Consider the following 13,317-nt stretch of genomic DNA (forward strand, 5'->3'; position numbering starts at 1 on the left):
GGACTGTCGGCGCGTGCGAACCGTGTGACAACTTTTACGATACGAACGAACCAGTTGAAAACGAACGTGGACACGGCACGAAGCGGAGAGATCGCTGCGACGCGGCGCAATAACGACGGTCGCTGTGTTTTTAAAGAAAACTTCACACGAGAACCGACCGTGGCGCGACTATTCGATACGCTCGATCGAAAAAGGAACGTCGCTCTCTTTGCTGGGAATACAGAAGTGGTTCGATTGAGTCGCGGCTAGATTTCGCTCGCGTAATTTCTTTCTCTCCCGTTTCCCGGTGGGAGGCAAAAAATTTTGCGAAAATCCGCGTCGACTGGCGCAAAAACAGAACGGTTCCAGCATCGCGGCTCGCAATTGATTCCGTTACAGAGCGGCGGCCGACTTGTTGAGCTTCATTAAATCCAGGATTTCATTAAGCTCGCAGCAAATCAGGTTAACATTTATTTCATCCACTTTCCCGTCCCTGAAACCCCGACGTTCCTTCCTCCGCTTCTAAGTGCGCGCGATATCGAGAGTCGCGTCGCGATGCTTCCTGCCTTTCTTTTTTTCTCTCGTACGGGAGAAACAGAGGGCAGTGGCGACTAAAAAATTGTCACGTGGCTTCGGGAAATGTTGATCGAACTGAAATGGAAAATCGATGATCCCTCAGAGCCCCAAAATGCGATCTGCGGGAACGGAGTGGTGGAAGATGGCGAAGAGTGTGATTGCGGATGGGAGGAGGACTGCAACGACCCTTGTTGCCACCCTCAACGACTCCATCATGCCCCTCACGAGGTACCTTGTCGTCTTGCCGATGGTGCTGTGTGCAGTCCCAGTCAGGTAAGTGCCGCTTTTCCTTCATTTGCTCAGTGTCCAGAAACGCTCGTTCCCCCCCGCCCCGATGAACCGTGATTAAGTTTCGCGTCGCCCCCTACGACTGCGATTTGCTCCCATCGATTTTGACTCTTTGCTCGTCGGAAAGACGACGGGGAACTCGGAAAGGACAGTCGCGACTTCGTTCACAGGAGAATCTCAAAGAGGACGTCGTCGTTCTCCGCGAGCACTTTTCTGTTTCCTCGTTTATTTGGCGTGCTCTATATTGAGCCGGACCAAACAAATGGTCTCCCAAGTGTGATTTCACGCAAGCGCCAGGCGAGTACGGGAAACACGCGGGGCACGAAAGTAAATTCAAAGTTAAAATTGCATTTTTTAACAGAACGATATAAAATTCTTGGCCCCGTTTGCGTTTAAATATTAAAACAACGATAGCGGAGGCAGCATCGAGTTTTCTAAAGTCTCCGGGGAGAGATATTTTAGCCGCCATTGCAAATACCCCCTTTTAGCGGCGAGTTTCTTTAAAATTTCGACAGAGACTCATTTTCATTCCCACAAAAGCTACACGCTGAATATGTTATGAATTCCTATTGAATATCTTGAAAGCGTAATATCCTAGCGAGCGGTATGCGAACACGCGATATCGATTTCCCCGAGGGACAGGCCGCGGAACTTTATTATTTTTCGAATAAAACAATTCCTAGGAAGAGGAGGAGGAGGAGGAGGACGCAATCGTTCGTTGCGATTCACTTTCGTCCGCCTTCCAAAAAAACGACAGAAAACCTGAATCCCGCAGTGACCAGCCGCTCGTCCCTCTCAATTATCACCAACGAGAACCACCATTCCTTTTCGCAGCAGCAGCGGCTCTATCATTTCTCCGCATTTCCCGTCAGAAGCTCCCCTCGTGTATCATCAGGAAACGAAACGCGAGCCATTCCGATCCCCTTACGCGAAACGTAGCCAATTAATGGCGTAACGTGCAGGCTGCGATCGGGCAGAGACGTATCGATGTTTATTAGTGATCCACTAAGGCCGTAATTAAACGCGAAACGTGCCGTAGCACGCGTCTCATCCCCACGCAGGGCCCTCGAAACTCCCCGTTAATCCCGGGCGGGGCACCCTTCGCTTGTTCTCCAAAGCACACAGGCAACTCGAGCTGCGAGCCACGACCCGCGTTGGATAATTAAACGGTCGAACCATCGATAATAAGTACGGGAAATCCACGGGAGTCGAGATCGAGACGGTTGTAATTTAGGCATCGTCGAAGTTGGACGTACCACGGCGGGGCTTCGCGGTGGGGCAGCCCGCTCGAAATCGAAACTGGAAACGATAGTAACTGGAGGCAGGATATCGTTACCGTTGTGGCGATGAAATTCGGATTGAAATTAGTAGGGAATTAAAGCGAAACGACGGTGGCCACGAAAGAATCTCGATTCGGTTTCGCTTAATATGTGTACACAGGTATACGAGCTGTAACAAGTTAATTTAGAAGCGAGATAAAGCTGAGAAAGGGCAGGAAGAGGAGAAGAGAGAGGCGAGCCGGGATTAAGTGTATCCCTGGGTAAAGCCAACGCAGTAACGACCCTGAATACAACACATTTTCCACGCTCGCCCCGCGAAAACGAGCACTTTTCTCGATGACATTACCCACGGCGGTGGATCGTGTTGGGAACTGCAATCTCGTACATGTACGATTCTTCGCGCTCGAAGAAACTTCCTGGTCACGGACGGCCATGGAAGAGCTTCGAGCGGAGAATTAGTTTCGCGGTATGTTCAAAGTCAGTCCCTTGGTTACTCGGATACGCTGTGCGTTATTGTCGACGAGGTGCAAACACACGGCTAGTACGAGTTTAATTTTCAATGTTGATCGTCTCCGTTGTCGCCGTCGCGAGCGCGCAGCCTCCGGTTTCATCCCAGAAAATAGAAGTAATTAATCAAACTGCGATCGAGGCTGCTTCGCCATCAGCCGGAAAGCCCCGCCGCGTAATACGGATTGTTCTCCGGATATCATTATTATCTCTCCATATTTTTACGCGATGCTGAGCGTCAGGTTTTTTGCCCCGCGATGTACCGTCGAAACGGACCCGTTAATTAACGCGCGGAAAGTCGAGCAACCCGAAATGTTGGCAACGGAGTTTTCAATGGCGAAAGAGAATTACAGTGGTATTGTTCAGGCTTCCTGGCAATTGCTGCGTTTTTTGTTTCTTCTTTTTCGTTCGTATTCTTTCACGGCCCACCCCTAATTATGCGCGCGGAGCCGGTGAATAGACTGTAATTTTAAAACACTTCGTTTCGACGTATTCAACCGGCGCAGCGTTATGCAGTTTTCGGCATTACGTTCCGCGGATCGACCCGAGAAGCCGTCTGGGACAATCGCGCGTAATTACTCGTGGATTTTTACAGCTTATCGTTATTGAGCTCGCGAGATCCACCGTTCGAAGCTCGTTCTACGACGGTTTAAATCGTCGGCTCTTATCAACTTGTCATCGCTGAGAACAAGCGACGGTTTCTGGCAGCTGTCGTCGCTGGTGATAAACGAAGGGAACGGGGGGGTGAAAGAGCGGGAAACGATCTCGCCAGATCGAGATCGCTGAGGTGTGCGCTGGAAGCTGAAGAACGTGAACGACTAAACCGACAGAGAGAGAGAGAGAGAGAAAGAGAGGGAGAGAAAGAACGAACGAAGAGGAAAAAAAATGAATCGAAACGGAGAGAGCAGCGTTCGCGGAAGTCGATGCATTAGGTGCATCGCTGGAGAAAAGTGCTGGATGCAAAACACGTAGATCCGTGGCTCAAGGAGGAGGGGGACGTAGACGAATGGCCGACGTCTTTGCTTGCTTCTCGACGACCGAGTTGAACGTCGCGGGCAATAAACAGAGGGTGCGACGAGAGTGGAAGGGGGTAACGCGGAGGGTGGCGGAAGAAACGAGCAAGCTGTGAACATTAAGCGCGAGTGCCGCCGTGGTGGTGGAACGGGGGATGTGAGTAGCGACGAAAAAATTGAGAAAGATAACGAAGAAGGTGCGGAGGGTCGGGACTGATGAGAGAAAGAGTGAACCGTGGGGGTGGGGAAAAAGGCGGAAGGCGAGCTGCTAGCGGGGAAAGAAAACAGGGGACGGGACAAGAAGAAAGATAAATAGCCGGGGCGAAGGAAAACAACCGGGTACTAGAATGATAAAAGGAGAAGGGGATGTTTGCGGGAACGGAGACGCGAGGCAAGGATGGGCGTGCATTAGTTTTGGTATCGCGAGCGGAATTTCGGGGCTCGTGATTATTAGCAAACGAATTAAAATAACAGTTCCCCGTGAACGTTATCCGCGGTACGGCCACTACCCTCCGGAATATTTCCGCCCGGCGGAACTTTGTAAAATGTTTACCACCCCTCGCAAATAACAAGCTCCAGGCCCTTCCCTCGCAGTTCCGCGAGATTAATACGGAACGCTCAGCTGACGCGCGAAAGACATAAAGCAGAGGGGTTACCGTGGAGGGTGAGTGGATGTGTTTCCCCGATATTCTCCGGGGGTGTCGCGTTCTTTCCGCGACGGCATCAAGGATAAGGGATTGCGTCCCCGCGAGGTGTTCTACAGGGAAATGAACCACGTACACGGGTTGTCACGATTGAAACGCAGATATACGCGCGGCGGTGTGCGCTTCGCGGGAGGCTCGTGCTTTGAAAATAGAACGCGAGGGATTCGTTTTATCGAAGGAAGTCGCGTTACCACTTCTGCCTGAAGGATCGGATCTCTCGAGATAGCTGGATCGTTTCGCGACATTCAACGCTTGCATCGTATATTCATTAAAGTGCCCTCGAGAATAACGACGCCGTTGTCGCTCTCCACGGTACAACGATGACGATAATTTCCGTGCGCCCACGCGCAAAACCAACCCTGCGAGGAGTACCATAGTTTGTGTACCTTCGTTTTTTCCCTCCCCTCGCCGAACGCGTTCAAATAGCGTTTCAAAGAGTGAACCGGGTTAAATAGGAGCGGAGATGGGGAGTAAAAAAAAGAGAAAGGGCGAAGCTGAAGGCAATTATTTGCGCGGGATGCATCAAAGGACCGGGATGGCCGATCCCTGGCGATCAAAATGTTTCCAGCTCCAGGTCTTGGTCGGAGGAATCCCATCGGGGATGATTCGAATAATTCCACGCTTCGTTAGCCGCGGCGTTTCGCTACATCCGCCGCGGCAATTACTCGGGGACGGACCTCCGTGGATTCGTCGACATTGTCGCCCGATATCCGCCTCCTTCGTTCGAAGAAATTCTCATCCATTGAACGATCGATGGAGCTCGCTAAATTGATTCGTCTCGAGCCGTGTTATTGCATTTTCGGCTGGCGACGACCGAGAATCCAGCGAAGCCATGAGGTTTCCAGCCAACAGTGGTGCTCGGTTTCCGTTATTACGTGTTCGCTCGGTGAAAGGTCAAAGCGCGCGCCTCGACTGGATTCAGATTTTCCCATCCGCCGAACTCGACGCCTCCGCCACCGTCCCATCGCGCAGCGGAAAATTTCCTCGAAAATAAGACGAGTTCGTACGTCAGTGACAACGAGACCACGCTCGCTACGCTCGCTGCGGTGGCATCGCCGACTATGTTGCGCCGTATACAAAGTGCAATGCACCGTGAATGCGTGCACTGAATTGCGTCTCGCGTGGAATTGCACGTTACGTTGCATGTCGCGTTACACTCTCGTCTAGACCCGCCCTTGGCGACGTTGCGCCGCGTATCGATGCCTTTGCGACCACCGCCGGCGGAGTTTTTCTCCCCGCAGGCGGGAAAAAATTAGGAGGGCAAGTTTCTAATCGGCCCTTGCGAGCAGAATCTTGTTGCCGTTGGCCGGTAGCTTCCGCAAAATAGCGAAACTTTGCTTGAGTTACGACGCTCCAGATAAGAGTTATCGCCGCAAATTAACAAGCTGTGTAACGATTACGTAAACATAGGCCGGAACGAGGGGGTTGATGAAGAGATCCGGCGAGCAGATTTCCCGAGCAATTTAAATTTCAAGCCGGACTCTCAATCTTCTCAAAATTGTAACCCTCGCCGTGGTACGCGCCCGACGAAATACATCTTATCGCGTCCAATTAAGAATGCTCGAGATAGACGCGAGCCTAAATAAGAGGGGGTGGTGGTTGTGGTGGTGGTGATGGTGCTGGCCCTCACTTACCGACGAAGGCCAAAGACTCTTGACACCAGCATGGCGCCTGGTGAGGCATTTAAGGTAGTCTTAAATCTTGTTGGGAATTGCAGTTTCGCAACCGTTTAGAGATAAGCTCTTATCCTTCTCTGATTGAAAACGTTAATCGCCAACTTGGAATGAAGCGTGGGCTCACCCTTTGGATCCCCTTTGGACAAAAAGACGCGATTAAACGGCGTCGACTCTTAAGGGAAATTGCAGATCTTTTGGAGACTGTAATTGGCAAATCTCTCCTTCTTTTCCTTTCCCCCCGCAACCCCTCTCCCACAGCTTTTTTCCCCTCCACCTCGATGTGGCGAATCGCGTCGCGATTGATCGACAGAGAGCAAACGCAGCAGGCGCGGGTACGACCGGATTTCAGGCTCGCCAGTAATAGTCTCAGAGACTGGATGCACTTTTCCACGTCGGGTTATTTATTTTCTGATATATGCACAGACCGTGAATACATCCCACGTGCATCAGCATCGAGTTTCTTCCGCTTCTTTCCGTGCCAATTCGTTGAACCGGAAAACGTATCAGACCAGGGAACCTTATTTTCCGAGCATCGGCTCTCTCCCGGTCCCCACGGGTTTCCCTCTATCAGATATTCAAACCGTGGATCGTTCTTATCTGCACGTTAAGCGAAAATCATTCGATTCGCTTAAACCCGCCCCGCCGCGTCGTTCTCCGCCTAGACCATCAACCTCTTTCCGTTCGCCGATTTAATTAAACCGAAAATTGTCGCCCGACCACCTTCCCCTCCGCCTCTCGAAACAAGGCGGCAAGTTTCCGGTTGAATCGCTGCCGTATTGCGGAATCGGAGTCTCGCGAGCTCCTCGCGCGGGGGGTCGAGCGTCTCTTGGTAGCGTCGCTGTTCGTTGACCGCTTCGCGGGGATTGCAATTTCGAAAAGAACGCATCGACGCTTCAATTCCGTTGGCGTGCACGCGAGCGATACGTAATCGCTAGGCGGGCTGCAGCAATTTCCCAGATGGCGAGGCTCGAATCTCGCCAAGTTGCCCCGTGAATACGTGAATCGCGATCTCGCGCGCGGACAACGTCTTTAATGCACGGTTTTAATCGTCAAATGCTTTCGCAATATCTTGAAACGTTTTTCCACGGTTCCGTTGCCCGATGATTTATCGTTCGGAACGAACTCGACGGCAAACTCTTCGCTGAAGAATATTCGAAACGAATGAAAGCAAAAAAATAATTTTCGAATTCGAGGACGAGTGCGAGGAGAATTAGAAGGGGATGGGAGGGAAATAAGGCGAGAGAAAGGAGTCTTGGCGCACGACAAATGTTACCCATTGTTCTGTTCGGGAAAATCGGGCGAAAAATCGAGATATCGTCCCTGGTCGCGCGCACAATGCCGCGAAGCGGAACGCGTACCAGCGGGCCGCGCATTATCATCGACACGCCGCGAAATAAATTAACCGGCGACAAAGCGGCGCAGCCCGGCGGATAACCTCCGGGGTCGCTGAATTGCCGCGGGCCAGTTTTAAAAAGCAACGCCCGCGCCACGTACGTTGCAGCAGAAAGACCGTGAATCATACGCGAGCGTATTTCGCGAGCGGACAAAAGCTGCGGCGAACGACGATCGGCAATAATTATGAAATCGCAATCAGCGGTCTGGGAATTGCCGGTCCCGGCCGCGTAACACCCTGCACTCGATTGTTTCTTAATCCATTACGTTGCCCGCGACCGCTGGCGCCATCGGTTCGAACCGCCACCAGCGGATTGTTACGCGACTGGTCAGAAACAGGTTGTTCTCCACTCGCTGCGGCCAGATATTCGTCCGCTGCGCTTTCACCGATCAATATCGCCGGAGCTGCCGATTGTTTTCCTCGAGGACGTTCTTTACGGCACGCCATTGGTAGGATCGCGTGCATACTAATGCATACACTCCCGCGGATTGCAAAGGAAACAGGGAAGCTCTCTCGAGCTGGAGAACTCGTGGACGCGGACAATGCCGGCGCGAACCTTGAAAACCGTCCCAATGAAAACGCGCTCCTTTCAAACGGATAGATCCATCGCGGAAACAGCTCCGTCGTATATCTCGACGACCCAAAAGCGGATCGATCGTGCACGTCCCGACTGGACACGGTTGTACACCGTCGCGCTCGTCCCTCATTTTTACGTGCCTCTCCCGACAACAGCGGGACGTTGTTCAACCCGCGCGATGTTCCAGGGCCCTTGCTGCACGTCCGGCTGCACTCTGCGTAACGGCGATAAGTGCAGGGACGACAACGGGTGCAGGGACGCGAGCTTTTGCGACGGCCGCGGTCCCCAGTGCCCGCCATCCATCAACAAACCTAACAAGACCATATGCAACGAGGAGTTCGTCTGCTACATGGGGGTGAGTTCTACACGTGCCTCTCTGTCCTTCTATTTTTGCGAACTTTTCTCCTTCTCCGTTCGAAAACATCTTTTCACCGGCCACGCGCTCACCTTTGATCTACGGACTGAAATTTAACGTTGAAAGTGGTCGATTCGTTTCCGCGGAGCACAGAGGGAGATGCTCGCGTCTTTGAACGGTTGGCTGACGTCGTTGTTACAAGGGTGAGACGCGAAAATACGATCGCGTTCTCGCGTTCGAATTATCCGCGCGATGAGGATGAACGGGCTGCGATGGGCGACGCGCGTGGATCGAAATTACTCGCGAATTTACGGTTTCCCAGGGCAAAGCTGGCTGCTCGTCTGCTTAGCTATTCATTGAAGGTTGCTCGCCATTTCTGCGATCGTAGCAGGTACCATAACACCTGGCGTACGTGACGTCGATGGTTCATACCGCGCATATCGAGCGGACGTTTTTATAGTTCGCGGGAAATATGAGCGTTTAACGATTCGATTATATTTACATAAATAATAACGCGGCTTGGATAGTGTTTGTAAGGTGCATAGAAAGAGAGAGAGATAAAGAGAGAAACGGTATACTTTCCGGGGAAAATTATACTCTCGGCGAGCAGCGGATTCCCGATAGACGTTTTCGTTTAACAAGGTTTGCATTTAAATTCCCATTAGTCGGCGAGTTCCGCGCGCGAGGAAATCCGTGGAGCTTCGGGGAACGGAACGACCGTGGGTTCGACCGCTTCTGCGGAGCTTACGATCGGTCCTGCCACCCCGAGAGGAATCCACGGGGGAGCTATTTCAAAACGTGCGCGTGGCTTTCTCTTTTTCTACGACCGCGCCTCTAGTCGCGGGAGGGTGGATTCAAACCGATTCTTAACGTCCCTTAATCGTTCACGCGCGCCTACCTACCTACTACACGTTAATCCCAAGTTTCAGAACGTTTCCATTTTACGTTCACCCCGCGATATTCCTGTCACGGATTAATTTGTCGCCGGGGCCACGATACGATAAGTACGCAGGAGCGTCGCAACGGCGCACGTAGACCGCGGTGATCGTAATTTCGAAAATTACTTTCGTGACCGTCCATATCGCGGGGCAAGCCGTTTTCAACTAGGCAAACAACGCCTGGTTGGAACGCGGGTACTCCTTAAGAGAATAACCCTCCGTTCAAGCCTCCCGGCTTATCTGTCTTCGGTGGCCCCCAGCTCGAAATTACCCCGTATTTAGAGGTCTACGCGCGTAGGCTGACACTTTATCGGGCTCTCGCATTGCTTCCAGGAATGCACAGGCAGCATTTGCCTGGCTTACGGCTTGGAATCCTGTCAGTGCATCGCCGGCCCCGACGATCCCCCGACCAAGAGCTGCGAACTCTGCTGTAAATTGCCAGGAGAGGATCAACCCTGCCTGTGAGAGACGATTCGTACCCGCGATACGCGGGGTTGTTCCACGCGAATGCTCGCGTGTCGGCGCGGGCCCGATCGAAGAATTATACGCATATGTATTATGTACCTGTCGGCGACGGTTACGTTTCGATCGATCGCTTAGAACTGCAATACGGGACCATTCGCGTGGTTCGACGACCGTTTCCCACCCGTTCGCTTCTCTCTCTCTCTATCTCGTCCCGCTGACAGAGCTCAGATCTATCTGTTTCCACGGGAAATGAACGGGTAGAACCGTTGCCAGGGAGAGAAGCGAATCTGCCGTCGGAGCTGCTCGAGAGTAAACTAACCCCGTGATCGGTGCCGCGTCTCTCTTTGCAGATCATCGTTCGCATGGAATTCAGCGCCCTACGATATTCCTGACATGCTGTCGAAGCCAGGCACACCGTGCAACGATTACAATGGCTACTGCGACGTCTTCCAGAGATGTCGCGAGGTAACGTGTCCTCCTTCCACTTGATCATCATCCGGCTGGTGGTTCTGATACACTTGGATCGACGATGATTTCAGGTGGACCCCAGTGGGCCTTTGGCGACGCTGAGGAGACTTCTTCTGTCGGATGCCAGTCTAGCGACGTTCCAACGTTGGGTGGTCAGTCGTTGGTACATCGTCGCCGTGGTTGTCGTCGCGGTTCTGCTGCTGGTCGTGGTGAGTACTAATTTCCTCGATACGCGTGCCCCAGCATCGTGCGACGAATCGACGATATTCGAGAAATAAAACCGCGCGGATGGCTTTTTTTTTCGACGGTAAAACAAACACGTTCGGTCGTTGAAACGTTTCCGACGGGTTAAAAAGCTGCGTTTCGCGTGTTGCGTGCGGCGCGTAGGGAAATACCGTTGCCGTATCGAATGTCCATGTAAACCCAATTACCCAGCTTGTCGATTAAAAATCGCACGGGCGCATAAAAGGCGCGCGATGGTAACGTCACCTTTTCCCGCCGCTCAGTTCTCCGCGTGCCCGTGTAAATCCAATTTGAAATCCATTCGAACGGAAACTCTTCTCGAGTTGCGAGCGACGCGTGGCGAAATACTTGCAAACAACGGACGAGAAAAGGGAGTGGAATGCGAAAAAAAAAAAAAAAAAAAAACAGAAAGCAGAGGGAAGGAACGAGAACTCCGCTTAAAAGCGGCGGAACACAAACACCGCGTGTAAAGTTAACGCGTTTAAACATCTCTCGCGATCGCATTAGCGAGCGGCAATTAAACGGCGGGTAGGTGTCGAAAGCGAAATATATCGCAAATTCGATTCCGCGCAAGTTGGCCAACTTCCTACCTGCGACGCGGCCGCCAAAGCAGCCGGAAATTCATCCGGAGATAGGATTAAACCGGCGACAGTAACGCGACGCTGCCGCGAATTATATTATAAACCGTATCCCGTGGGAGCCTCCCGGCGGATAATGTAACCGCAAACTTTTTCCACGTCATCGTCCCCGTAACGAGCGCGACCGTCGCCTTTTTTTTCCACCCACCACCCCCTTTCCCTGGGTCCGCCCCAATTAAAACTCCACTTGGACGTCGCTCCGGTATGTCGTCCATTCAATTCCGTCGAGCAGTCGTCCGCTAGACGCGGCCGTTACGCTTAAACCACGACTGCTCGCAGTGATACGAGTCAATCATTGCGCGGACGCGACACTTCTCCAAGAGAATCCCCCTATTCTTTATCGATTTCTCGCTGATCGACACTCAGATCGTGACAAATGTCACCTTCTCCTGTAATATTCACCATTTCTCGCACCATGACCGTATACTTTTCATGCCACAGGCGTCCCTGATGAATTTCCTGAGCAAACGCCGCAACAGACGCGTCAGGATCCTATCGAGCGGGGGTGGTCAGCATCGCGGAAGCTCCCAAACGACAGGCGCAAACGAAGAAGCGAGGGATCGTCCGTTCGCGAGGAAGATACAATCGATGGACATCTCGTGGGTGAAACGGAGGATCGTCGAGGCGATGAAGAGCATCGCGTCGCCGCGACGCAAGAAGGAAGCCTCCACCGCTGGTGGGACGCTTCTCGCGCGGATTTCTCGGTTGCTAACCAGGGATCCGCTCGCGCCAACCTCCGCGGAACGATCCTCGAACGAGGGGGAACAGCTGTGCGAGAATAACGGGCACAGAGCGAGGGAAGCCAACGGAGGGGACGACGCAAGGCGAAAGGATCGAGAGGAGAGACGACGAGCGGTCGTCTCGTCCGCGAAAAGAACCGACAGTTGGAGGCGGATCTCTTTGCTGTTCGTCAGTAACCGTAGCACGAGTTGCTCCTCTCCGACTCGGAGAAAATCGAACAACCCCGAGTCGACGCGCGGTCCAGCTTGGAGGAAGTCCGTTCAGGTCGAGAAGCTCTGCACCGGCTCGAAGGTGATCGTGAATCCTTGCAGGAGGGGAGACAGGTACCAGACGGAGCCTCTGGTGGTGCCTGATACTCCAGACACTCCTAGCGACGCCTCTGAAACCAGGAATCAAACGTCCGACTTGATCGTGTTGCTCTCAGACAGTTAGTTTCCGATGAGGACGCTGGATCGTGGAAGCCACACCGCGAGAACTCGTGTGACTCTTCTTCGTGGTTTCGCGTGGAACGCTGGACAATCGGGACGCGCGTGTCTTCGGCCATTTTGGTTCGTATCAATTTTACTGTGAAATTGTTGGCGTTGCTCGTTCCAAAGCGGAGTAAGGACTCGACGCACATCGCCTGGACACTCGTCTCGCGTCCCGCGTGAGAGTTCGCGTTAACTTTGCGTAACCGCCGACGAGAGGCGGCTTTTTTCGGGGCTATCCATTAAAAAGCTTAGGTATAAGACGGCAACGCTTCTCTCTAGAGCGAATTAAGACACCGTACGAAACGCCGCGTGTGTAAATATTGTACAGACTCTCTCTTGTACCGCTGTCGTCGTAGAGTACATCCGTAGAATAAGGCCAGGCGAAAGTTTTCGGGAACCGTGTGGATTCTTGTAATTGGTTTAGTCAGACAGCTCTGCACCTAGAAGCGGACCAAACGTAGATGGAGGATCGTCCAGCGCTGAACTACCGGTAGATTTACTGTATATAAAACGAGGGAGACCCTGATGATCGATTGTTATTGTACAATAAATTATACGTTACCATTCATTGCTAATCCTCGGTCACAACTGATCTGTGTTCCTATCACTCGTCGACCGTAGACGTTCGATTAGAGGCAATAAAGTTTCAGCTTCCCTAGTTTCCCACTCCGTACGAATCGCTTGCAAAGGAACGATGTCCGATACTATTTTAATATACCGATGTATCACACATTTTCGAACGAAATACACGATGTTTAAACCTTTCTTTCATTGAGCATTGCATCGAACGCGGGGTGATTCGCGAGCGTCCACGTCCACGGGCTTTTCTCCAACAACTTCGAGCCGTAATCGCTAATTTGTTTCTAGCAGATTGTAACGCTTCTACGTTCGAACGAATCGTCCCCTTATCGTAGCTAATGTTAATTAAAATAGTAATATGGGAGGAGTTGTGACTGTTCTTGTTCCACTTGCTCGCGAATAAATGTGTATTAAAAATGACCGAAGG

The 13,317-nt window shown here is 52.2% G+C and overlaps 1 protein-coding gene across 1 annotated transcript in view; it reads left to right on the plus strand.

Annotated features, from left to right (window-relative positions):
- LOC143429943 (disintegrin and metalloproteinase domain-containing protein 10) overlaps positions 1–12,397 on the plus strand; it is a 102,121-nt gene extending 89,724 nt beyond the window's left edge. Inside the window, exons 11-16 of the mRNA XM_076905819.1 lie at positions 659–828; positions 8,181–8,348; positions 9,620–9,747; positions 10,102–10,216; positions 10,291–10,428; positions 11,542–12,397. Of these exons, the coding sequence (XP_076761934.1) occupies positions 659–828; positions 8,181–8,348; positions 9,620–9,747; positions 10,102–10,216; positions 10,291–10,428; positions 11,542–12,273 (1,451 nt within the window). The 3' untranslated portion in view covers positions 12,274–12,397. The remainder of the gene's footprint in view (positions 1–658; positions 829–8,180; positions 8,349–9,619; positions 9,748–10,101; positions 10,217–10,290; positions 10,429–11,541) is intronic.
- Positions 12,398–13,317: the final 920 nt, after the last annotated feature.

Source organism: Xylocopa sonorina, chromosome 12, assembly GCF_050948175.1.
Source record: "Xylocopa sonorina isolate GNS202 chromosome 12, iyXylSono1_principal, whole genome shotgun sequence".
NCBI lineage: Eukaryota > Metazoa > Arthropoda > Insecta > Hymenoptera > Apidae > Xylocopa > Xylocopa sonorina.